This window comes from Microtus oregoni, unplaced genomic scaffold (assembly GCF_018167655.1).
Source record: "Microtus oregoni isolate MIOR12 unplaced genomic scaffold, Mior012 000040F_ref0000088, whole genome shotgun sequence".
Lineage (NCBI taxonomy): Eukaryota > Metazoa > Chordata > Mammalia > Rodentia > Cricetidae > Microtus > Microtus oregoni.
Genome location: NW_024543207.1, coordinates 279,896 through 305,380, shown reverse-complemented (window position 1 = coordinate 305,380; position 25,485 = coordinate 279,896). Strand labels below are relative to the sequence as shown.

Here is a 25,485-nt window from a genome sequence, read left to right as displayed (position 1 = left end):
TAGGAAACACTAGTAATATATACAGTCTAATCAGTCTCTGAAAAAGCCTCACCTGGGACTCTATCACTTAACTAAAACCTGTTAAGTTTTAATATTTCAATATTTAATAGTTCAAATAATATTAAGTATATACCAATTTTCAAATGCGTAATCACACTAAACATGACATCAAATGAACTGAGACAGCTTCACACTCCAGTGTGGCAAAGTGGCCACCACAGCACACACTTTCCTCTATAATTTATTTTAATGACACATCTGGCATAAGGAAAAAGATGAGGGAGGGTAGAGGAAGAAGAGGATTTCCCAGGAGGTTTTATTTGAACTGATTCTTCATACATCTGTAATTCACCATGACTGCTACACCACACTCAGCAATAATAAGACAACCGGTAACCCTGGTGCTCTTGAAAAGGCCTTAAGAATGTGAGGCCAATTTGGAAGTATATACAGTGAGACAGGGTCTCAAACCAACAAAGAGGTCTTCATTAAAAAAAAAAAAAATTAAAAAGAAAAAGAAGGTATTATACGTTAGTAAAAATGACTTCAAAGGACATTAGATAACTGTTTACTTACTCTCCAGGGCCTCCACAATAGCAGTAACACTGCTGGACATTGGTTTTATGACCTGCATCCCACTCAAGGTCTGCCACACTATAGGGCAATGTCTGCTTCATGACTTGCAATGCTTTGGCATTTGGTCCTTTCTTAAGCGCACCACCCCTCTATATATTAGAGGGAAACATTTGAAAAAGTGAAGGTCAAATTTTTTTAACCAAATTTTCTAATTTATAATTCTGTAATTTAAAATTCCTGGCACTACAGAAATAATATCCATTCTGATATTTCTATAATATCATATTGTCTGATTTGTTATTAATAATACAATTATTTTGTTGTCTTCTTTCAATTTATTGTCTCAATCCCCACACCACTATCAGAAAGTACAAAAATAACCATAAGTCATTTAAGGATCATTAGTAAACAATAATTCTGTTTAACCAGCATTAGCTGCTAATTTCATTCAGAATAAACTTTTCAATGTACACAGTCATTTCAAAAACAATGCCTTACAAATTCCATAGGGCTTTAACCCAAAACACTTTTAAAAGATACCTTTGTTGTTGTTGCAAAAACACACTGCCGACAGAGCCATTTCTCATCTGAGTCAATCACCCTCGAGTCAATGTGAGGTGTGTGACACAACTGATGATACCCTTGATATCAAAAAAGCACAGCAAATTCTATTTTATTAACAAGCACTGCAGAATATAATTTCAAGATGATATTTCAGTTCTAGTTTTGTCATTCCCTCCATTATAAAAGATAAATAGATCTTACAATAAAGTTTCAAAGTAGCAAGACAAGTACTGACAATCTTTCGTCTTCAATGGACTGACTCACGTGGATTTAGTAACAATTATACAAAACCAAGAAGAATGAATGTTTACCTTGACCACACTTATCACATATAACCATTTCATTGGGAGCTTCTGAATACTCTTCTTGACATATTGTACAGACCATTTCCCCACTCCCAGTGGCTCCTGAAATATGTAAAGCAACATTAAACAGTCATGAAGAATTCCACAGAACTTTTATGACTCAGTGTAGCCATTGGGCTTCCTACCATAGCAATAAACCTCAGAACTAAAAGCCAGCCCCAATTAAATGCTTTCTTTAAAAGAGTTGTTGTGGTCATGGTGGCTCTTCATAGCAATAGAACCCAAACTAAGACACTGAGGGAGATTTATTAACACTAGAAGTTTTCTGCAGAACACACACCGACTCGGGTTCACGTCTTCATTCATGTTATACATTAGCATGATAAGATCACAGAGAATAGGCACGGAAGTTATGTGCTCCCTTTCTGGACTTAAGACAGTTCTTTGTATTCACTAATTATGAAAGAGGCTGTATAGCAAGAATTTCATGGCTGAAACCTAGAAATAAAATGTTTAATAATGTACCCCGAAGAGAATTCTACAACAAAAATTGGAAGTGCCAGTTAATTCTATGGGTCACCTAAGAAATTACTCTTTCTTCTTTTTTTTTTTTTTTTGAAACACGGTTTCTCTGTGCAGCCCTGACTATCCTGGAATTTGCTCTGTAGACCAGGCTGGTCTCAAACTCAAGAGATCTGCTTGCCTCTCTCTGCAAAGACATGCACCACCACCACCCACCTTAATATTTTTGATTTAAAAAAAAAAAAAAGAAAAAGGGCAATGAAGGCACACAACTTTAAGTCCAGCACTCAAGGGAGAGGTTGGCAGATCTTAGTTGAGTTTGAGACCAGCCTTGGTCTACAGAACTAGTTCTAGGACAGCTAGGGCTGCTATACAGAGAAACCCTATCTTGTAAAAAACAAAACAAAAACAAACAAACAGCAACAACAAAAACTTTCTCAGCGGGTGGTTGTGGCGAACATCTTTAATCCCAGCACTCAGGGAGGCAGAGACAGGTGGATCTCTGATGTGGGATTCCCCTCTCTGTGCTGTAATTACCATTAATGAATAAAGAAGTTGCCTTGGCCTGTTGAAAGGGCAAAACTTAGGTAGGTGGAGAGGATGGAACTGAATGCTGGGAGGAAGAAGGCAGAGTCGAAGAGATGCCATGGAGCCACCAGAGTCAGACACACTGAATCTTTGCTGGTAAGCCACTGCCATGTGGCAATATACAGATTAATAGAAACGGGTTAAACTAATATGTAAGAGTTAGCCAATAAGAAGTTTGAGCTAATGGGCCAAGCAGTGTTTTAATACAATTTCTGCGTGATTATTTTGGTTCTGGGCAGCTAGGACAAGCAAGCTCCTCTGGCCTCTGGCAAAGCAGAATATAGGCAGGCTGGAAGAGATATATGGAGAGGGTAGGCAGAGTCAGGGAGACGCCATGTAGCTGCCTAAGGAGACAGATGCCCCAGAACCTTACCAGTAAACCATGAGCCTCCTATGAAATAATAGAAATGGGTTAATTTAAGATGTAAGAGTTAGTTAGTAAGAAGTCTGAGCTAATCGGCCAACCAGTGTTGTAATTAATATAGTTTTTGTGTTATTATTCAGGTCTAGGTGTCCGGGAAATGAACAAGCAGTCTCTATCTCCAGACTTCCATGAGTTCCAGGTCAGGCTGGTCTACGGAGCTAGTTCTAGGACAGTCTAGGCTACACAGAGAAACCCTGTCTCAAAAAAACCAAACCAAATCAAACCAAACAAACAAAAAACTTCTCTGGGCAGTAGTGGCATATGCCTTAAATCTCAGCACTTGAAAGGCAGAGGCAGGCAGATCTCAGATTTCAAGGACAGCTTGGTCTATACATCGAGTTCCAAAACAGGACTACACAGAAAACTACCTGGAGGAATAAACAAGACATTTCAAAGCCAGGTATTGTTGCATACACCTTTAATCTCAGCACTCTTCTTGAGACAAGATCCTACTAGGAATCTCAAACTGCCCTAGAACTTACTCTGCTGCCCAGGGGTTTGCCCTGAACTCTTGTCGCATTATCTCAGCGTCAATCTTGATGTAGGAGGGTCATCTGTCTATGAAGCGCTAGCTTTACAGATCTGAGTCCATAGAGAAGTGATGGTCAAGCAGATGGAGGAACTGCCCGTGTACCCTCAGTTAGAAAGCACTACTGCTAGGCTTCAAACCCAGATGTGCCAGAAGCCATCGTCTCTCCACCAAACACTATTTCTTCTACCAAAGCACTTTCACACAACCTGTGTTCAAAATTATAACTTCTAATAACTGTATAACATTTCATCTAGTGGAAAAAAACAAATTTGCTGTATTACCTCTTAATGTATATCACATAGGTAACACAGAAGGTACCAACTATTATTTTGCCTGCTTTTGTATTACTGACTATTTATTTAGGTCTTCTGTCCCTTCCAAATTTCCTGGTACACCTAGTGGGACTTGTTCAATAATTCCTGGGTTTATGGCTATAATTAAAAAGTAGTCAATCTGAGCTTAGCTTCTCATGCTAAATGTGTTGTTTCACAAGAAAAGGCTGCATAGCCCCAGCCAGGAGTTAGGTGCCTAAGATGACTCCCACTATATCTACATGCTGAAGAAGAAAGCAATTCTGCAGAAAAGGAGTTATTAATCCAAAAAACTGTATGCATTCACCTCAAGAAACAAACCTAAGGAAACTGGGAATTATAGTTGTGAAATCTAAGAATACCTTTTTTACTATAAAATTTACATGATTCCTGATCTAGCTTAATTGCCCACGGTCTTCCTTACTACAAATTAAGGCATCTACAAAGTCTTAGCTTTTTCATCTTAGTAATGCTGGGCAGGAGATGGCTCTGTGGTTAAGAACACTTGTTCCTCAACCACAAGTGTGAGTCCAGATCCCAGCAACCATAGCATTCCTACAAACACATCCCAGCTCAGATGGGGATGGTATGTGCAGAGACAGGAGAATCACTGGGACTTGCTGGCTTTTAACGTCAGTGGGGCTCAGGGAGAGACTTTGCCTCAAATGAATAGGTAGAAAATGAGAGAGGACAATGTCCAACACATTCTTCTGACCTCCACACATAACCCCTTACACACATACATAAATAAATAATAAATCTTAAAAATAGCTATCATATATTTGCTTAATTTAAGCTAGAAAAGTCTCTTTATAAAAGCATGGTGGCAAACAGTTCTAATCCTAACACTCAGGAGGCAGAGCCAACTCTACTTTTTGTTGAGTTCGAAACCAAGCTACTCAATATAGCAAGTTCCATGCCAGTCGAGGGTATGTAGAGAGACCCTGTCTGGGGGGAAAAATGCAGGGCAGTGATGGAAGACTCTTAATTCCACTCGGAAGGCAGAGACAGGTGAATCTCTGAATTCCAAACCAGCCTAGTCCCGGGCTACAAAGAGAAATCCTGTCTCAAAAAAATCAAAATAAAATAAATAGCTACATCAGGGCTGGAGATGGCTCAGTGGTTAAAAGCTGGTACTGCTCTTGTAGCTGACCAGAGACCAGTCCCCAGCACCTATGGGCTCACAACTCCCTGTAGCTCCATCTCCAGCTTATCTGACACATCAGACCTTTTCAGTCACCTACCTACATTCACACACAAATGTACACACTTTTTTTTATTTTCTATTTTTAAATGCAATTCTTAATTAAATATATAAAAATAAAGCTATAGCAAACATTGCCACCTAGTTTCTTTTTTTAAATATCTTTTCATTTATTATTTTATTGGTGTTTTCCTATATGTATGTCTGTGTAAGCGTTGGGTCCTGGAGTTGTGACCTGCCATGTGGATGCTGGGAAACCAAACCTAGGTCCTCAGGAAGATCAGTCACTGTTCTTAACCTCTGAGCCAACTCTCACCACTCCACTTAGCTTCTTTTTCAATTTTTTTCAATTATATTTTATTAATAGACTTCTAGAAAGAGATCTGCTGAATAGATTATAGAGTACATTTTTATTCATTTAATGCAACTGTTGAAAAATAGCCAAAACAGAAATCTACATTGTAAACAGCAATGCAGGAATATATTATTTCACAGAACAAAAATTAATACTGGGTATTAAAACCTCCTAAGCCCGGCAGCAGCAGCACGCATCTTTAACCCCAGAAGTCGGGAGGCAGAGGCAGGCTGATCTCTGAGCTCAAGACCAGCTTGATCTACACAGAGAGTTCCAGGACAGGTTCCAAAGCTATACAGAGAAACCTGTCTCAACGCGATTCAATTAAACTATAGAGAGCTTTGTTTATAAACAAGGAAAATAATTCTATATATTAATAAATTCTTAAACTTCTCCTCAGACACTATATTCAATTTCTTTAGCCCCAGAAAATACCATGTTGGAGAAAGCTACATTTCAGTGTATATCATGCTCTAGAGGAACAGCAGCACCTGCCTGTTTGGATGTCCTTCCAGAGAACCCAGGCTTTAGAACTGTCCTCAAATGTGATGAAGCAGCTCTGTTTCAATGTGTTTATCTGCAACACAGAGAAAGAATTCAGGTATCTCTTAAAACTATAGGTGTGAATTAAACTTTAAATTATTTAAAGCTTTATTGCAAATATAGCAGAGGTCTATTAAAATAACTTGCCTTTTTGATAGTTCCAAGATAAAACAAGCCATCTGACCACCTAGCTAGGACATCCTGACCCTCTTCAAATTTACATGCTGGCTTTTTGGCTTTATGTCCATCCTGTAAAGACAGCTTGTTCAAGGATGCTGGGGTCTTTTGGTTTCGACGTAAAGGAGACCGCTTGTGGACCAGTGAGTTACCTGCTCCTGTAGAGTCTCTAGTCAGGAAATAAAAACCAAATTTAAGATTTATAATGGTTTACATGATATATTTCATATGTTAACCAAAACTGTTGGTATAAAGCCTTAATTTGTGAGAAAAACAACAAATAACTCAAATGGCAAATGCTTTCTATATAGATTTTTAAAAAAGAGCAATAATTCATAATATTTGCTCACTGCCTACCCTAAGTGAAGCCAGGATTCAGCAGTCATTTCACCAAAACATTTTAGGGTAACTACCTCAAAAACAACTAACTGGGTATGGTGGATAAGCCTGAACACCAACACTGGGCGGCTGAGCACAAGGAGACGTTCCAGGCCAGCTCAGGTTACTTAGGAGTTCCAGGCCAACTTAAGCTACATATCTAGAACCTTGCCTTTAAATTAAAATTAAAAACTGAAGATTTAGTAAAACTATACAGACAAAAAAGAGAACATAAAAGTTCAGTTAAAAAAAAAAGGAAGAAACCAAAGGTGGGAGAAAGTCTTGGTAGCTAAGAACAAAGGAAACATGTTTTCAACGTCTAAAAATAACACAAGTTTTGGGAATCATGCCATGCTACAGCGTGGGATCTTGAAGACATGACACTAAGTAAGACAACCCAGAGAAAACAGACAAGTACTGTTTAATTCTGGCTTTATGAGACACATAAAACAAACTCATAGACAAGAAGTACCATGGAGGTAGCTGGGGGGTAGAGGAAGGATCAAAGAAATGCATTTTAAAGATGTCCGAAAAGAATTAAAAACTGATACTGTCCCCCTAAATTGCTGAAAAATGTTAATCCAACAATTTTTTGTGTGTATCCAACAAACTCAAAACCTACAAGTATAGTAACTGAATAGTCACTGAAAAAAGGAAAGGTAATCTTCAAACCAACAGAAGAGAGCTGAATATGTTCATGTACCAGGCCCTTCATTCCACCCTCAACACCGTAAAACAAAAATAAACAAAAGAAAACCAGGTGCAGGTGTAGGCGTACACACCTATAATCCCAGTACTGGGCAAGTGGCCTAGGAAGATCAGAAGTTCAAGGTCATCCTCAATTACACAGGAAGTTTGAGAAGTTCAAGACCAGCCTGGGATATGTCTAACCCTATATAAATAAGCAACCATTTTAAGTTCAGGAATTTTGCATACCTTATGTAACTAACCCAAATGAATAGCATAATTAAGTATAAAAAAAAGTCAGTGAAATGCTCCCTAATTCTGGAATGGAAACTATACAAAGCGACCAACATTCCCAGACACCTTCATATTCTTAGCTATGATTTCAATATACATTCTGCCTTCTTCGTGATGGCAATGTACACTGCACCCATTCTTAGATCAAAACATCAAACTTTAATCCCAGCACTCAGGAGGCAGAGGCAGGCGATCTCTGTGAGTTCGAGGCCAGCCTGGTCTACAGAGCAAGTTCCAGGACAGGCACCAAAAGCTACACAGTGAAACCCTGCCTCGAAAAAAAAAAAAAAAGAACAACAACAACAACAAAAAACCATCAAATTTTGTAATTTTTCATTTCCTAGTGTTTCTTCCCTTCTCCTGAAATTGCTGATATGCTTTGTTTTATAACAAGAACTCAACCTAGTAATAGTTACACTTACCCTTTGGCCTTATTTTTTCCCCTTCCTGTCCACAGCCAAATCTCTAGAAATGCTAGAAATGCTATTAAGAAGCCCAGCACTTAGGAGGCAAAGCAGGAAGATCATTCTGAGTTCAAGGCTCAGTCTACACAGTGAGTTCCGGGTCAGCCAGTGAGACCCTGTATCACAAAGTGGGCTTGGGGAGAGAACTACACAAGATGGCTCATCTGAGAAACACTCCCCGCCCTCAACCCCACATGGCAAAGAACTGACCCCATAATCTGACAAGTTGTTCTCACCTCCACATGCACGATGACATGCATGCACATCCATACTCAATAAATACTAAAATGTAGGAACAGGAAGATGGCTCAGCAGGAAAGGATGCCTACTGTCCTCAGGATCCACATGGGAGAAGGAAAGAACTAACTCCTACAAATTTCCTCTGACCTCCACACATGATATACATACACAGCCCACATATATACATATAAACATTCACACACACAATAAATAAATAAATAAAATTAAAAAAAAAGAAACCAGTAAGAAGTTGCCAAACCATGTTTAACAATACAGATTTGTATGTGGAGTCAGAGCAGTGGTGCACACCTTTAATTCCAGCCACTCAGGGGGCAGAGGCAGGCAGATCTCTGAGTTCAAAGGCCAGCCTGGTCTACAGAGCAAGTTCCAGGGCAGCCAGGGCTATACAGAGAAACCCTGTCTCAAAAATAAATAAATAAAAATAACAGAAGAAAATAAATGAATAAATGTCTTTTAAATTGTCTTTATTTATGTGTGTGTGTGCGTGTGTGTGTGTCTGTATAGGAATATGTGCACACAGGTGCAGATGTTCTTGTAGGTCAGTGATATCAGATTCCCCTGTAACTGGAATTACAGGCAGTTGAGAGCCTCCCAACATGGGTGTTGGCAACCAAACTCTACAAACACAGTACACACTTTTAACCACTGAGCCATCTCTCCAGCTCCTGGAATACCTAATTTGATAGAGAATGTCACTCTATTCAGAGCAAAAGGTAACAAAGGGTTAAAAAAGTCTTCCCCTGATGGTTTACTATCCCTACATTAAATAAGGACCTGACTCAAAAACCTGGTAATTAGCTGAATGATGTAAATAATGTATATTGAAAAAAAGAAATAATTTTCCCCATCCTATCTTCTCATTTTAGTCCCCTAGCTAACTAGGTTACATTCTGAATTAATGTTAGAGTCTAGATAGCTTAATCTAAATAATCTCTGGACCAGTGAGATGGCTCAGCAAGTAAGGGTACCTGCTGCCAAGTTTGATCCCCAGATCCTAAAGACTGGAAAAAATTAACTGCAGAGAGTTGTCCTCAGACCTCCACATGAATGCTGTGGTACACAGGTATGTGCACACATACCAACAACATGTATTTGAAAATGTAACTGGGCGGTGGTGCTGTAGTCCTTTAATCCCAGCAATCGGGAGGCAGAGGCAGGCAGAATTCTGTGAGTTTGAGGTCAGCTTGGTACATAGTGAGTTTCAGGACAGCCAGCGCTACACATTATAAAACCCTGAGGGGGGGGGTTGCATTTAAAGTACTTTCTGAGGGGCTGGAGAGATGGCTCAGTGGTTAAGAGCATTGCCTGCTCTTCCAAAGGTTCTGAGTTCTATTCCCAGCAACCACATGGTGGCTCACAACCATCTGTAATGAGGTCTGGTGCCCTCTTCTGGCCTGCAGACATACACACAGACAGAATACTGTATACATACATACATACATATTTTTTAAAAAATAAAGTATTTTCTGAGGCTACAATATCAAAACACAGATTAAGATCTAGCATATGGCCCTCACACCAAGGGGATAGTTTAAAAGTGGGGGGAAGGAGGGAGGTAGTTAGGGATGAGGAAGTCTAGACAAAGAATGATCAAAGTACATTTTATCAGCTGGGCAGTGGTGGTGTACACCTTTAATCCTAACATTCAGGAGGCAGAGGCAGGTGGACCTCTGAGTTTGAGGTCAGCCTCAAACTCAGTACAAAGTGAGTTCCAGGACAGCCAAGGTTACACAGAGAAACCCTGTCTTGAAATAATAAAATACATTGTATCAAGTTCTCAAAGAATTAACAGGAAGAGAAAAATACAACTTAAGGATCTAGCATAGTATAATTTCTCAAAATAAATAAATAAAAAGAACAAAAAAATCTGTCATTTCAATTATTTTTGCTTCTATTTTAAAAATGGGTCTTTACCCTACGTATAGCCTATGCTCTAAGGGTAGAAAGCTGTCCAAGCTGCGTGCCATATCCTCCTGAGTTCTGAGCACATTGCACAGGTAAACAATAAACAGTCAGTAAACCAGCAGTAACTGGCTGTCTAGTTCAGGTTAGATTTAGTAGTTGAAATCTAAGGGCTGAATGCTACCACCCAACCTAGAACTCACCTCCCTAGTAGGAACTTTCATCCCTCTATTTTGCCGCTCCACTTTCCTTCCTCCTCTCTGGAAACAGCCATCAGCCATGACACCTCCACCACAATCATGTTTTCCAGTACCCTTGCCACTACTCTATCCATGATGAACCACTCGGCAGCTAAGGGGAAAAAGGAAGGAAAATCTAATCCTACTTCACACTGCCACCTTGCAATAAAGCACTTCTCCTTGATTCACCAACTTATAAAGCAAAAACATCTTACAACAGTAGGGAACACAACTAGGGGACAAAACAACAACAAAGTAAACAAATCAAACCCACCTATGCTATCCTTACCCCAACCCCAGGAACAAGAAGGCTCATCTTTTTGGGGTATTTGGTTTGATCTGGTTTTTAGTTTTAATGTTTTGAAACAGGATCTCACACTATAACTCAAGCTGGCCTATGCTTGCTCAATGTTGGGATTACAGGCGTGAGCCACCACACAGAGCTTAAGTCCCTTCTAAAGGCACAAAACTGCTAGGGCTACATTTTTTCCCTGAGTTTCTTCTACTCCCTGTGACCTGAAGGATATAATGTAACAAATGAGGGAGACACTTTTGGTGGAATCTTTTGCCCAGATTATGGTCAAATTCACAAGGCTCAGGGGAGCCATCACAGGACCCAGGCACACAGGAAGTAGCAACCTACTTAAGGTCAATCCTATACCAAACCTATGGAGAAGTAATCTCTAACCTGAGATAAAGTAAAATAAAATCTGAGCCTGGATGCTTTCCTTTTAACTGAGGAATATATGAACATCTAACATCAAAGAAGCCAAAGTTCTACAAAGATCAGAAAGCATAAGGCAGGCAGATTCAAAACTAGCTCTAACACTGAAGAGACAGCTCAGTGGTTAAGAGCACTGGCTGCTCTTCCACACGACAGGTCAGAACTGTTTACAACCCTAGCCTCAGGGGATCTGTACCCCCACCCCTTTAAGGCCTTCACAGGTAACAAGTGCACATGGATACAAAGATAGAGAGACAAAACACATTAAAAAAAATTTTTTTTTAGGAAAGCTAGCTCTACTCTATTTCTTAGGTTTAGAGTTTAACAAACATTATCATACATAAAAAATTTTAAATTAACGCCGGGCGGTGGTGGCGCACGCCTTTAATCCCAGCACTTGGGAGGCAGAGGCAGGCGGATCTTTGTGAGTTCGAGACCAGCCTGGTCTACAAGAGCTAGTTCCAGGACAGGCTCCAAAACCACAGAGAAACCCTGTCTTGAAAAACCAAAAAAAAAAAAAAAAAATTTTAAATTAGCCAGGCAGTAGTGGCACATACCTTTAATCCCAGCATTCAGGTGAAACTCTGAGTTAGAGGTCATCCTTATCTACAAAGCTAGTTCCAGAACAGCCAGAGCTACACAAGAGAAACTAACTCAAAATAAATAAATAAAGAAATAAATTTTAAATAGTAAAAAACTGCCAGGAGAGCCGAGTGCTGGTGCCTCGCGCCTTTGATCCCAGCACTCAGGAGGCAAAGACAAGCAGATCTCTGAGTTGGTTGCCAGCCTGGTCTACAGAGACAGGAAAGGCTCCAAATCTACAGAGAAACCCTGTCTTGAAAAACAAAAACAAACAATTCTATAGAGAAACTAGAGATGGCTTAGCAGGTCAGAGTACTTACTGCTCCTGCAGTGTTGTTTCCTAGCAACCAACATGGTATCTAACAATTGTCTGTAACTCCAGATGTTCTGACATCCATAGACACCAAGGAAATACAGTGAACAACATACATGCAGGCACAACATTCAGACACATCAAATGAAAGTAAGTACATCTAAACAAATGAAGTTTTAAGAATCAGTGGGAAAGCTCAACAGGTAAAGATGCTTGTCACCAAGCCTGATGACCTAAGTTCTTATCCCCAGACGCATGTAAAACTAACTCCCTGAAGTTAGTTGTCCTCTGATTTCCACATGTGTAGCATAGCAACCATACATACACAATAAATAGTTTTAAATTCCATAAATATACACTTAAGTCATGTATATGTATATATAGTTTATATGATTTTTTTTCCCAATCAAGTTAGCTTTATCCGAGGGATGCAGGGATAGTTCAACATATGTAAGTCAATAAATGTAGTAAATCATATAATCAAATGTAAAGGCAAAAATCACATGATCACTTCAAAATATACATTGTAGACTATTGACAAAAATCCAATAACTCTTAATGATAAACGTTCTAGAGAAAATATGACTGGAGGGCTCCTACTTCAATATGGTAAAAGCTGTATATGACAAGCCCAGAGCCATCATCATCATAAATGGATAAAAATTTAAAGTAGCCCCATCAAAATCAGAAACAAAATTAATAGACTGTCTCCACTCCTATTCAATATAGTATTTTGTCTAGAGCCATAAGACAAGTGAAGGAAATAAAACTAGTAGAGATAAGAAACGATAATGACAAAGCATCTTTGTAGATTACATGATGCTATATGTATAAGATCCTAAAGATTCCACCAGAAAGCTAGAAGTTTTAACTAATATTGTCATCAAAATGGCAAGATGCACATTTAGCATACAAAAGTGAGTAACCGAGGGGCATCTAGGTTGTTTCCAGGTTCTGGCCATTACAAATAATGCTGCAAAGAACACTGTTGAGCAAGTGTCCTTGTGGTATGATTGTGTATTCTTTGGGTGAAATTTTTTCATCTGGGCTGACAATGCTCCTTCCAAGAGCCAAAAACAACTAATAAAATTCCCAGTACCACGCATGAAAAGCCCACTGCAGCTGCTGGTCAGGGTTGTCCAAGAGAATCCTAAAACATTACAGGCTATTGCTATTGCCCTTGGTAGAAAGTAAGTCTCTACTGCTGAAGATACCATGAACTTCAGACACTGGACCTAGAGACAACTGAGTTAGAACTAACCCCTAAGTACTAACTTCCATGGTTCCAGAAGGTGCCAATGCAAACTACCAAAGAAAGGAAGCAACAGTCCTACTCCACTATGATGTCTATGAAATAGAGCAACCAATCCGGCACGGTAACTGTGAGGGTGCAGAGGGGCACGCAGACCTAGGTAGTAACCAATTGGATTTAAAACCCACACAGGGGAGAGGGAACTCTTGCCTGGTACTGGAAACCTAATCAACTACCCAGGGCTAGTAAAGTCTTGGATCTGGGAGAATCTACAACTGCCACTTTACTAAACCAGCATAATCGCTAACTCTAAATATATTCCCTTACACCCAGAGTTAAGTGTAGTCCTCACCCTCATCAACTGATGAAACCATTACATAAAACCACAATCGATCGAGAGTTGTGAAGTCCAGTACCAACAGATACATCTACAACACAACTCCTGTGCCTAAGGCTCTGGGAACACTGAGGAAGAAGGGGACAGAAAGACTGTAAGAGTCAGAGGAATAGGCAGTTTGCTGTGACCATAACGTCTCACCAATATGACTGCCTAAACATGAGCTGACCAAGGTGATGCACATCTTTTGTTTGTTTGTTTGTTTTTGTTTTTTGTTTTTTGTTTTTTCGAGACAGGGTTTCTCTGTGGCTTTGGAGCCTGTCCTGGAACTAGCTCTCTAGACCAGGCTGGTCTCGAACTCACAGAGATCCGCCTACCTCTGCCTCCCGAGTGCTGGGATTAAAGGCGTGCGCCACCATCGCCCGGCTGTGATGCACATCTTTAATCCCAGCACTCAGGAGGCAGAGGTTCAAGGCCAGCCTGATCTGCACAGTGAGTTCACTACGAAGTGAGAACCTGTTTCGAAAAAAAACAGACATTCAACACAGACAGGGAAAACCAGGAGACCTCAACCCTACACGAAGAACTTCAGGCAGTTAAGGAATTGCTAGCAGTGGTAAAATAGCCTTACCCGGGGAACAGCACACCAGTGTGTTATCCAATACCCAACAATCATCCTTTAAAAGATACACAAATAGCATTATACAGACTAAGAATATTTATGTATTTAGGAATAAATATGTATAGGTATATCCAAACATGATGTATGTACCAACAATTAATGAAAAGAGGCCATGAATTTGGAAGAGAGCAGAGAGAGAGGCATACAGCAGGATTGAGACAGAAGAAAGTATGTAGTTATATTAATCTAAATAAATAAAGGAAATTATTTTACTCCATAAATATTAGTCACTGAAAATTAAGTAGCTTTAACTGGCACACAACCTGCAATTCCAGCACTCAGGAGGTACATGAGACTCTGTCTTAACAACACCAACAAAGGATACTTAATACTCATATTTAATTCTTCATCTATTCTGATATGGTTCCCCCGCCCCAAGCTGATCCCTTCCCCTTCCCCACCCACTGAAATCCATACCCTTTCTCACTCTCATTAGCATACAGGCATCACATCTAAAAATATACAATAAAAACAAACCAGAATAGGACAAAACAAACTTTTTGCCCAGAATTCCTAATGTATCCTATTCCCACATCATTTTAAATCACCAAAGGTAATTTCCAAGTTTCCCTTTCCATGAGTGACCCTTACTTCCAGAGCTCAGTGTTCCTGCACCAATCTGGGAAGGCCAGGTCTTATTCCTGTCACCTTAGACACTCACGTCATGACAGAGCTTTCCAGATCACATATGCTTTGGCTACAGAAGTGGCACATAATCAAACTTCTCTAGGGTCTTCTGGACCTAAGAACACCTCAGTCCCCATCACAACTCACTGGTAGGGTCCTAGCTAGGGAAGGCAGGACAGCTTCAACACAGGATTGCCAGATCAGGCTGGGCAATGAATGACAACTCAATAAATTCCTACACACAGAATTTTATGTTGTAAATAATTTCCCCAAGAAGTTCGGTGCTATTCATCAACTATGCTCAGTACTATGACGAAAAAAAAAGGACTCTATTGAGTGCCAGTCCTTTCTTCCTTTATCCTTCATGGCTTTAAATTTTATTAGGAATATATGCATTCAGTACTATTCTCATTGCTGTGTAAAATACAGGAAAAAAAACAACATAAGAAAGTGTGCGTTTTGGCTCACAGTTTCAGGGCACCGTCCATCACAGAAGATGAGGCATGGCAAGAGGAGCTGGAGGCAGCTATCACCATCTGTGGTCAGGAAGATCAGGGTTCATGCTCAGCTTGCTTCCTCCATTTGATTCAACCCAGGACCCCAGCCCATGAGTGTGCTGCCTCACATAGTCAGGGTGGGTCTTCCCTCCTCAGTTAACCCTTTCTGAAAGCAACCACTGGCACATCCAGAGGTGTATTTCCATGGTGGTTCTGAATCGTATCAAATGGACAATGGAGATCAACCAGCACTATATGTCTAAGTATAAGGCCTAATTTTATTTTTTTTAATATTTATTTATTTATTATGGATACAATATTCTGTTTGTATATATGCCTGCTAGAAGAGGACACCAGACCTCATTACAGATGGTTGTGAGCCACCATGTGGTTGCTGGGAATCGAACTCGGGTCCTTTGGAAGAGCACACAGTGCTCTTAACCGCTGAGCCATCTCTCCAGCCCCATAAGGCCTAATTTTAATCATATTATTTACACCTTGGTAAATCAAATTTACTTTTTTTTTTTTTTCGCAACAGGGTCTCATGTGTCCCAGGATAGCTTTGAATGCCTATATAGTTGAGAACAGGCTTGATCTTTGGATCCTCCTACCCCCCACCGCTAACTGTGAAGAAATACATTCACGGGTTAGAGATGGCTCAGCAGTTAAGAACAGTGACTGTTCCTTCAGAGGACCTATGTTCCACTCCCAGCACCAACATGGGAACTTACAACCATCTGTAACTCCAGTTCCCAAGGGGTCTGCCATCCTCTTCTTGCCTCCATGGACAATGCACCCATGTGGTTCACACATGCATACAGGCAAAAACTCATACAAATAAAAGAGGCAGGGAGGTGGAAGCACACCTTTAATACCAGCACACTTGGGAAGCAGAAGCAGGTGGATCTGTAAGTTCTGGTCCACACAGTGAGTTCTAGGACATCCAAGGCTACATGGAGAAATCCTGTCTAGAAAGGGAGGGGGGAGGGGGGGGAGAGGGGAGGAGGGGGTGCTGGAGAGATGGTTCTGCAGTTAAGTGCACTGACTGCTTTTCCAGAGGACCCAGGTTCAAATCCAGCACCCACACAGCAGCTCACAACTGTCTGTAATTCCAGTTCTAGGGACCCAAACATTCATGGCAAAAGCATCAATGCACGTAAAAAATAAAAAAAAAAAAGAGAAAGATGCATTCATTACCACAGAAGGTTAAATTTTAGAATCACTGTAACGGGTGAAAAAATATCCTTTATGGGGCTGGAGAGATGGCTCAGCTATTAAGAGCACATACTACTTTTGAAGAAGAACTGAGTTTGGCTCTCAGCACCTGTTAGGCAGCTCACGACCACCTATAACTCAAGCTCAAGGGGATGTCATAGCTTAATGTGGGGTTCCCCTGTGTATGCTGCGAATGTTTTATTACCACTGATTAAGAAGCTGTTCGGGCCAATGACTTAGCAGAATATAGCTAAGCTGGAAGAGATATATAGAGGGAGTAGGGGGAGTCAAGGAGACACCATGTAACTGCCAGCCAGAACCTTATCGGTAGGCCAAAGCCTCATGATGATTCACAAATTAATAAAATGGGTTAATTTAAGCTGTAGGAGTTAGCTACAAATATACATAAGCTATTGGCCAGTGTTGCAATTAAAAGTTTCTTATTATTCGGGTCTGGGCAGCCAGGAAAAGAAGAAGCAGTCTCTGCCTACAATGGCTCTGGCCTCTGTGCACACTGGCACATATATCCCTCCCTCCCTCCCATACATACATACACACACACACACACACACACACACACACACGCACATATAAAAAATATTTTTAAATGTCCTCTACACTTTTTCCCCAAAATTCAGGATGCAATCAAACTTGTATATCATTTGACCAGCATGTGTGTCCTCTCTAATCTCAGCTGTGTCCTTACTCATTCTTCTGACGTGTGACAGTTTTGTCCTCTCTAATCTCAGCTGTATCCTTACTCATTTTTCTGACGTGTGATAGTTTTGTACTCAACTATCTTGATATCATGCTCTGTTATGAATCTATTTGTACTTTCATCATGGCTAAGGCCAAGGTGCATCAGTTTTAGCAATTGTATAGCTTGGAGGTGTAGTATGGGTATGTGTGTGTATGCATATGTTCGTGAGTGTGTGTGTGCATATGTGTGTGTGTATGTCCTATCACTCCTCATTGCTCAAAGTCAAATTTCATACTCTACATGGGCACCGAACATGTCTATTGTTCAACAACATCACTCTAACACTTAAAACTACATTCAACCCAGGGAAATAATTCTCCATACTATACATGGAAGTATAGTACTTCAAGTCAGACACCCAATGACAGTTGCTAACGTTAACTCAGAATCAAGAAATAATATCACTGAGGGTAGCTCACACCTTTGATCTCAGCACTCTGGGCAGAGGCAGCCTAGTCTACACAGTGAGTTCAGGACAGCCAGAGTTACATAATAATGAGACCCTGCTTTGAAACTTAAAAAAAAAAAAAAAAAGAAAAGGGGGGGGACTCCATTTAAAGCATTATCCAGCATCCTAAAAGGTCACTTAAAAATTTTAAAAGTTTACAGGGCTGGAGAGATGGCTCAGCAGTTAAGAGCTCTGGCTGCTTTTCTAGAGGACCTGGGTTCAATTCCCAGCACCCACACGGCAGCTCACAAGTGTCTGCAACTCCAGTTCCAGGGGATCAAACACCCTCACACATGCATATACATGCAGGCAGAGCACCAATGCACATAAAATAAAAATAAATTATTAAGAAAAAGAATTTAACTTTACCTTATTTGACCCACAATTACTTTTTAAGTTTAATTCCCCAAAAAAGAAATTTCCAAAAGAGAAATGAAAAAATGGAAATTGAAAGCAGTCTGCAGACAAGATAATATTAAATGTAACTATCTGAAGGAGAGAGTTACTACTAGAGCAAATGGAGTCAGACCAACCACTATTTACACAGTTCTAGCTCTGCTTTGATCTCATGAGTGCTTTTCTGGGTTATTCAGACTTGTCTGGGTTTTCGAATTCTAGTTTCTAGTACACAGTAGCATCTCCAACCAAAGTTAAATGTTTTACTGAAAGAATACAATATCATCCCATACACCTTTTTCTATTGTTCACAAACTCTCGAATGACTCAATAAATCCGTCTGCTCCTTGTAATTTCTTCCAAAGAAAAATTCTAACAACCAAGGGCATTGGACTGTAAACCACAGTTAAGAGTTCTGGCACTACGGAAATATGTGAAGAAAGCCTGGTTTAGTTAAATCCCTTAAAGCCGTAATTACCTAGGCTGTGACGATGAATAAAAACCTCTGAGCAGGGAAACTTTAATTGAACAGAAGAAATACCTCCTAATAAAAAAAAAAAGTATCTCTTCCCCCATATCAATCCCACTTCTCCCCTTGAAGCTTCCAAGATTTGCTTTCCAGGCAATCTCCCTCATCCTTACACTGCATCAGGCCCGTCCGCTAGATTCCTACACCCCAATTCCACAAATACCCTCAGGTTCCAAACTGATCCGTCCCTTGGCGCCCCTCGACTAGACTCCCCACATTCTGACGGTTCTTCTCCTCTGTTCCCCACCCCCTTCATCCCCAGGTTCATCCTGCCCCTCCAACCGTCTCCCGCCCCCAGGTTCCTTCCTGCCCTCCAAACACAGCTTCCCTGTCTCAACGTCTCCAGTTCCACCAACCGACTCCCCGAACGCCCTGCCCGTTCTCCCAGTCCCTATTTTTACCAACATTCCACTGACTGCTCCTTCCCATCCATTCTTTCAACACAGGCACCAGCGCAAAAACACCCCCACACAAGAGTCCCTTACCCGAAGCCGGATCCTCCATCTTCCCTCCTTTCTTTTGCTTTCTTTCTTTCGTCTCTTCCCCCATCCCTACCTCCTCCAAGAGAGTCGGTTCCCGGGCAAAGGTTCTCTCACCTCATTCGGTCACTTAAGTGGTGCCAACCGCTTCATACAGGAAAACAGAAGCAATCACGTCCCCGTGGGCGCTTCCCCGCGAGTCCGGGCACCCGGTCCCCAGCGGGAACCCTGCGCACACGCACACACGCGCACACACACACGCACACGCACACCGAATTCCTTGGGGGCGAGGGTCGGGGAGGAGAGTGTGCGTTCTCACACCGGCCTCAAACACGGACCACTTCGTCGCGGCCCTTCGCCATTTTGGTTTCCCGCGGACTCGCGGTGCATTCTGGGAGCGCGGAGCTACTCCCAGGCCGAATGGCAGCTCTCCAGAGCCGCAGAGGGGCGGGGACTGCGTGGCGAGCGCGGAAGGACACCGCGCCCTCCGTCGCGGACCGGCGCTGAACAAAGAGGGACTCTTTAATGTCGCGGTGGGACTGAGTGCTGCCGCTGCGGGTGCAGACACAATAGTGAGCGAGCGCCTGCAGACGCCGCTGCTCTTTAAAGCACGGATCGCGTCCAGCCCATCGTGTGCAGATCTTTTTACGTCCTCAGAAATAGTACATCTCGCTAGGCTGGTTTCCTTTCTGTGGAAATATTAACTGACAAAGTACTTTTGCTTTCCCCCGCGAGGCCTGCTGTTAGAATTCCCGTAAGTGGGCAGGAGACCCTGGATGTCAAAGCTCGTTCAACGATTGCTCTCCAAACCCAAATTTATTTGGCATCTGTATGGGAGATTTTCACTCATTTTTTCCCTTTGACAATGAAAGGGGATTCTTTTTTTCTGTTCACCTGCTTCGCGACGTTTCCTAATTGTAACACACCCTGAGCATACTCTTCTGCAGTGCAGTTGATTCTAGGAACACAGAACTTTCATGCTATTGTCAACTGCGAGCCGGAGTTCCAACTGATAAATGGGGGACACGCTTATCTCCTTGATTATGTATAGGTGTAACCCAACACGTGTAGAAACACCTGCAATACCTTCATATTTTGTGAAAATACCTTCAGTTATAGTTTTATCGCAGATTACGTCACAGAGACAGTCGGTGCTGTGTCTTCTTTGAAAAAGTGGCCTATGCTACTTTCACTTGTATTTCAAGAGTTCCCTTGGAGGGCGATGGTGGGTGGCGCGTGTCTTTAATCCCAGCCCTCAGGAGGCTGAGGCAGGAGGTCTCTCTGAGTCTGAGGTCAGCCTGGTCTACAGACCTAGTTCCGGGACAGCCAGGGCTATACACAGAAACCCTGTCTCGAAAAACCAAAAGAAAAAAAAGAGTCCCCTTTACCTAAACTCTTGAAAAATCTAGTGAATAAGCATATTCATATATACTATAAATATTTTTTCTTTTCTGTGGAAATAAGGTCTCTATTGTGTAGCTCTGGCTGCCCCTCACTACTTAGACAAGGCTGGCCTCAAATTCACAGAGATCTACCTTCCTCTACCTCTTCAGTGCTGGGATTAAAGGCGTACTCCACCATGCCTAGCTTTGTATTATACAGTATTTTATTCAGTACATTTCAGTCTTTCTCTGCCTCTGTGTGTGTGTGTGTGTGTGTGTGTATCATCTGTGTGTGTGTGTGTCTCCCTGTGTCTCTCTCCTCTCTGTCCCTCCTTTTCAACACAGGGTCTTACGCAGCCCAAGTTGGTCTCAAATTAGCTATGTAACTAATGCTGGCCCTCAGCTCCTGATTCTCCTTCTTCTGTCTCTTTTTTCTGTTTGTTTGGTTTTTGGTTTTTGAAGACAGGCTTTCCTTGTGTAACAGTCCAGGCTGTCCTGGAACTCTGTAGACCAGGATGGCCTCGAACTCACAGAGAGCTTCCTGCCTCTGCCTCCGGAGGGCTGGGATTAAAAGCATGCATCACCACCACACACTTCTGCTTCTTGATTGTGGTTATTGTAGGTGTGAACCCCCTACACCTAGTTTAAATATATTGTATGTGTGTGTGAGTGTGTTCTATAAATATTTTAAAAGTAAGCCAGGTGGTAGTGAGGCATGCTTTTAATCCCAGCACTCAGGAGGCAGAAGCAAGTGGATCTCTGTGAGTTTGATACCAGCCTGGTCTATACAACTAGTTCTAGGACAGCAAAGGTTACACAAAGAAACCCTGTCTTGAAAAAAATAAAAGTTATTTTTATTTCTGGAATTTTTTTCATTTAATATTTTCAGGTCACAGTTGGCTTCAGGTAAGTGAAATCCAGGTGGCTGGGGTGAAGTGCAGCTGGGTGCTGGCATATGTACAAAGTCTAGGTTCTAATGTGTACCAGGCATGTTAATACTCACCCATAATCTCAGTCCTGGGGAAACGGACACAGCCATAAGAAGTGTAAGGTTAGCTGGGCTGGCTGGGCAGTGGTAGTGGACACCTTTAATCACAGCACTCGGGAGGCAGAGGCAGGTGGATCTCTATGAGTTCAAGGTCAGCCAGATCTACAAACTGAGTTCAAAGACTACCAGGGCTGTTACACAAAGAAACCCTGCCTCAAAAAACAAAGACAAAACAAATAACAAACAAACAAAAACAAAAAGTAGGGGTGTCATGAGTTCTTTAATTTACAAGGTATTAAAACACTTTTCTGACCCCAAGGTGCCAACAGTTAGATCAGTAAGTGAAAAGCAGATTGTGTTTCTATATAATATTTCTAAGTCATGGGGCCCCACCCTGATGTGCAGTTTTCTTTTTAGATTATTATTACTGTGTGTGTGTGTGTGAGAGAGAGAGAGAGAGAGACAGACAGACAGACAGAGACTCAGGGAGACTGAGGGTGTGTATATATGCACCTGTAGAGGTCGGGATACAACTTTTGGGCATTGGTGCTCATCTTCACCATAGTATCAGGGGTCAAACTCGGGTTATTAGGTGCAACAAACATTTTTGCCCACTTACCCACCTTGCCGGGCTTTTATTTATTATTATTATTGCTAATTATTATTAAGACAGGGTCTTATAAAACCCTTTATGGCTTTGAATTCACTCTGTCATCGAAGATAACCTCAAACTATTTTTTTTTTTTTTTTTGAGACAGGGTTTCTCTGAAGAGCTTTGGAGCCTGTCCAGGAACTAACTCTGTAGTTCTTGAACTCACAGAGATCTGCCTGCCTCTGCCTCCTGAGTGTGGGGGATTAAAGGTGTCCACCACCACTGCCCAGCTAACCTTAAACTTCTCATGACTATGACACCTCTACTTTGTAAAGGATTTATTAATTTTCATGTGCATTGGTGTTTTACCTGCATCTATATTTGTGTGAGTGTTGTGATCTAGTGGCTCCCACTCCCCCTGACCTTCCTTGTGGTCTGTAATTGACAAGGATGTTTGTGTTCTTTCTGGCCAGTGGTTTTCCAACAGAAGCAGTAGAGGTATAAAAGGCTTAACTCAGGGTAAAGCTTGCTGTTCTTCCACCTGAAAAGAAGCCTCCCCCTACCAGTCTCTGCACCCAGGCTGCACTGTTACCGTCTGTGAGGACCCCAGATCCCCTGGAATTGGAGTTACAGGCAGTTGTCAACTGCCATGTGGGTGCTGGGAATTGAACCCAGGTCTTCTGGAAGAGCTTTCAGAGCTCTTAACCACGGAGCCATCTCTCCAACCCAACACATCTATTTCTTTTTTTTTAAGTATTTATTTATTATGTATACAATATTCTGTCTGCATGTATGCCTGAAAGCCAGAAGAGGGCACCAGACCTCATTACAGATGGTTGTGAGCCACCATGTGGTTGCTGGGAATTGAACTCAGGACCTTTGGAAGAGCAGGCGATGCTCTTAACCTCTGAGCCATCTCTACAGCCCCACGTCTATTTCTTTTTTTGTTTGTTTGTTTGTTTTGTTTGTTTTTTTTCGAGACAGGGTTTCTCTGTGGCTTTCGAGCCTGTCATGGAACTAGCTCTGTAGACCAGGCTGGCCTCGAACTCACAGAGATCCGCCTGCCTCTGCCTCCCGAGTGCTGGGATTAAAGGCGTGCGCCACCATCGCCCGGCTCCACGTCTATTTCTTAAAAAGGTTTTTATCCTATGTACACATTAGAGTATCAAATTAGAACAAAAATTTATTTAAGAAAACTGGTACTCAGAGATTCAAAGAACTAAAGAAGTCATGATAAAATGTCATGAAATCTATAACCCTCAGCTTCAAATTTTGTACTAATTAAACAAGATAAAGTAAGACTTTAAGAAATAGGTGTCAGTCAGATGGTGGTGGCACATACCTTTAATTCCTGTCCTGGAACTAGCTCTTGTAGACCAGGCTGGCCTCGAACTCACAGAGATCCCCCTGCTTCTTCCTTCCGAGTGCTGGGATTAAAGGCATGCACCACCACTGCCCGGCATTGCTGTCCTATTATTTATGTCTTGATATAAAGCAGGAATAATAAGGTAGAGGGTTTTAGCTAGGATTAAATTGCACTTGTAATCCCAGCACTTGGAAGGCAGTGCTGGGATCAAAGGCTTGGTCACTACTTCCTGGCCATCTTTTCCTTTCTTATTTCCCCCTTCTAGTGTGCATCCAGCCTAGGGATTTGTGCATACTAGGAAAGCCTGACTGAGCTATCTCCAACTCTCAATGAGGACTTTTTGTCAGGATTAATGATTGTTTCTTCAGAGAGTACATTCTTACTTTCCTAAATTCTCACTTTAGTTTATAGTGAACTCGGAGTGATGACTATTAAATTTTTCAATAATATGAAAGTCGCTGGTGTTGATTTTGTCTCAGAGTCCAAACTGCTGTGTTGTTTACTGCTGTCAGAACTGACTGTCATTCAAACAAAATACTCCAAAACAATATATTGGAACCACCTGTTCCTTGAATAAAATCTATTCATGTACAGGAATGAACTTAAACTCTATAGGTGTAAATACCAGAACAGAAAAGTTTTCCACAGTGTTAACCTACCTTCAACAACTGTGGGTATACAGGGAGTGAAACAGTCTGTTCTGTACCTTTTCACCTTCCCAGTAGCTGTAAAAGGAGAAATGTTCCTTTAAGGGTAGAATCCTCCACTGCTTGTAGCTCACAGAGTCCATTAGCTCACAGCCAAGGGATCTAGCTATTCAGAATATTCAACACTTTTACAGAGGGTAACTTAAAGTGAGAAGTTAAAGAATTTCCTACTCCGCCGGGCGGTGGTGGCGCACGCCTTTAATCCCAGCACTCGGGAGGCAGAGGCAGGCGGATCTCTGTGAGTTCGAGACCAGCCTGGTCTACAAGAGCTAGTGCCAGGACAGGCTCCAAAGCCACAGAGAAACCCTGTCTCGAAAAACAAAACAAAGAAAAAAAAAAAAAAAAGAATTTCCTACTCTATGCAAAGCTACAAAGCAGATTGCAGGTGTGGGTGTTGTTTAGATTTAGTAATGACGGGGAGTACCAGAACTCAGGGTCACACATCCAGAATTTTGGCCCTAAGTACACCCAACTTCTTCACTGTCCTTGGCCAGAGGTCTTTAGAAAATCATACATTGTCTCCATTGGCAGGTTGGGCTTTTTTGGTGGTGTCTGAAGCTTTCTGGTTTTCTCACCAGAAAATGCGGGTGAGCTGGGCAGTGGCGGTACTTGGCTTTAGTCCCGGTACTCAGGAGACAGAGACAGGTGGATCTCAGTGATTTCGAAACCAAGCCAGTTCCTGATGGTAGACAAGGCATGGGGTACTGTAGGGCAGCCTGAGTCACCTCACGCTAGCCCATCCTCTTGAAAAGCTGGCAAATGCAGAACAGGACTCAGGAGGGGCAGACAAGCAGAATAACTCTCCAGGTAAAAGATCACATCCCTGGGTTTAATCCTGAAAACCAACTGGAAGTGTTGATCCAGTCAATCTCGATAAAGACACATTTTGGGCTTGTTCTTTGTGCTTTTTTATTCGGAGGGAACACTGTTTAACTGAGAAATCTGTTGCTCTAAAAGGGCACTAAACACCACTTCAAGACGTCTAGAAGTGTTTTTCCATTTCTGAGTATAGTTAACAGGAGAGATGTGAAAACCGGTGTTGCACAGAGATTGCTGGCAGAGTTAAAGGGCCCCTTGATGTTCTCCAAGCCGCATCTAATCTCTTAGGGTTTTTTGGGGGACGATATGGGTTTGTTCTTATAATTCAGTCGTGATGTTTTAAAGATGGTTCCTGAGTTAAGGCTGCTGCCGCAGTGGCAATGGTAACCATGGCAGCTGGGATAGCAGCAGCAGTCACTCCAGCCAATCTTTTCCTAGGTGTTTGTTTCAGGGTATAATTAAGT

The 25,485-nt window shown here is 41.7% G+C and overlaps 1 protein-coding gene across 3 annotated transcripts in view; it reads right to left on the bottom strand.

The window, feature by feature from the left end:
- Positions 1 to 19,537, bottom strand: part of Mtf2 (metal response element binding transcription factor 2) — a 38,742-nt gene extending 19,205 nt beyond the window's left edge. Inside the window, exons 1-6 of one of the 3 annotated variants that reach the window (XM_041632204.1) lie at positions 19,285 to 19,537; positions 6,072 to 6,270; positions 5,877 to 5,958; positions 1,452 to 1,547; positions 1,117 to 1,217; positions 577 to 725 (exon numbers count right to left, since the gene is read on the bottom strand). In XM_041632204.1, the coding sequence (XP_041488138.1) occupies positions 577 to 725; positions 1,117 to 1,217; positions 1,452 to 1,547; positions 5,877 to 5,958; positions 6,072 to 6,270; positions 19,285 to 19,289 (632 nt within the window). In that variant the 5' untranslated portion in view covers positions 19,290 to 19,537. Of the gene's footprint in view, positions 1 to 576; positions 726 to 1,116; positions 1,218 to 1,451; positions 1,548 to 5,872; positions 5,959 to 6,071; positions 6,271 to 19,284 lie in introns of those variants that run through there. The other 2 variants (XM_041632205.1, XM_041632206.1) reach the window with 2 other exon arrangements.
- Between the last annotated feature and the right edge of the window lie 5,948 nt (positions 19,538 to 25,485).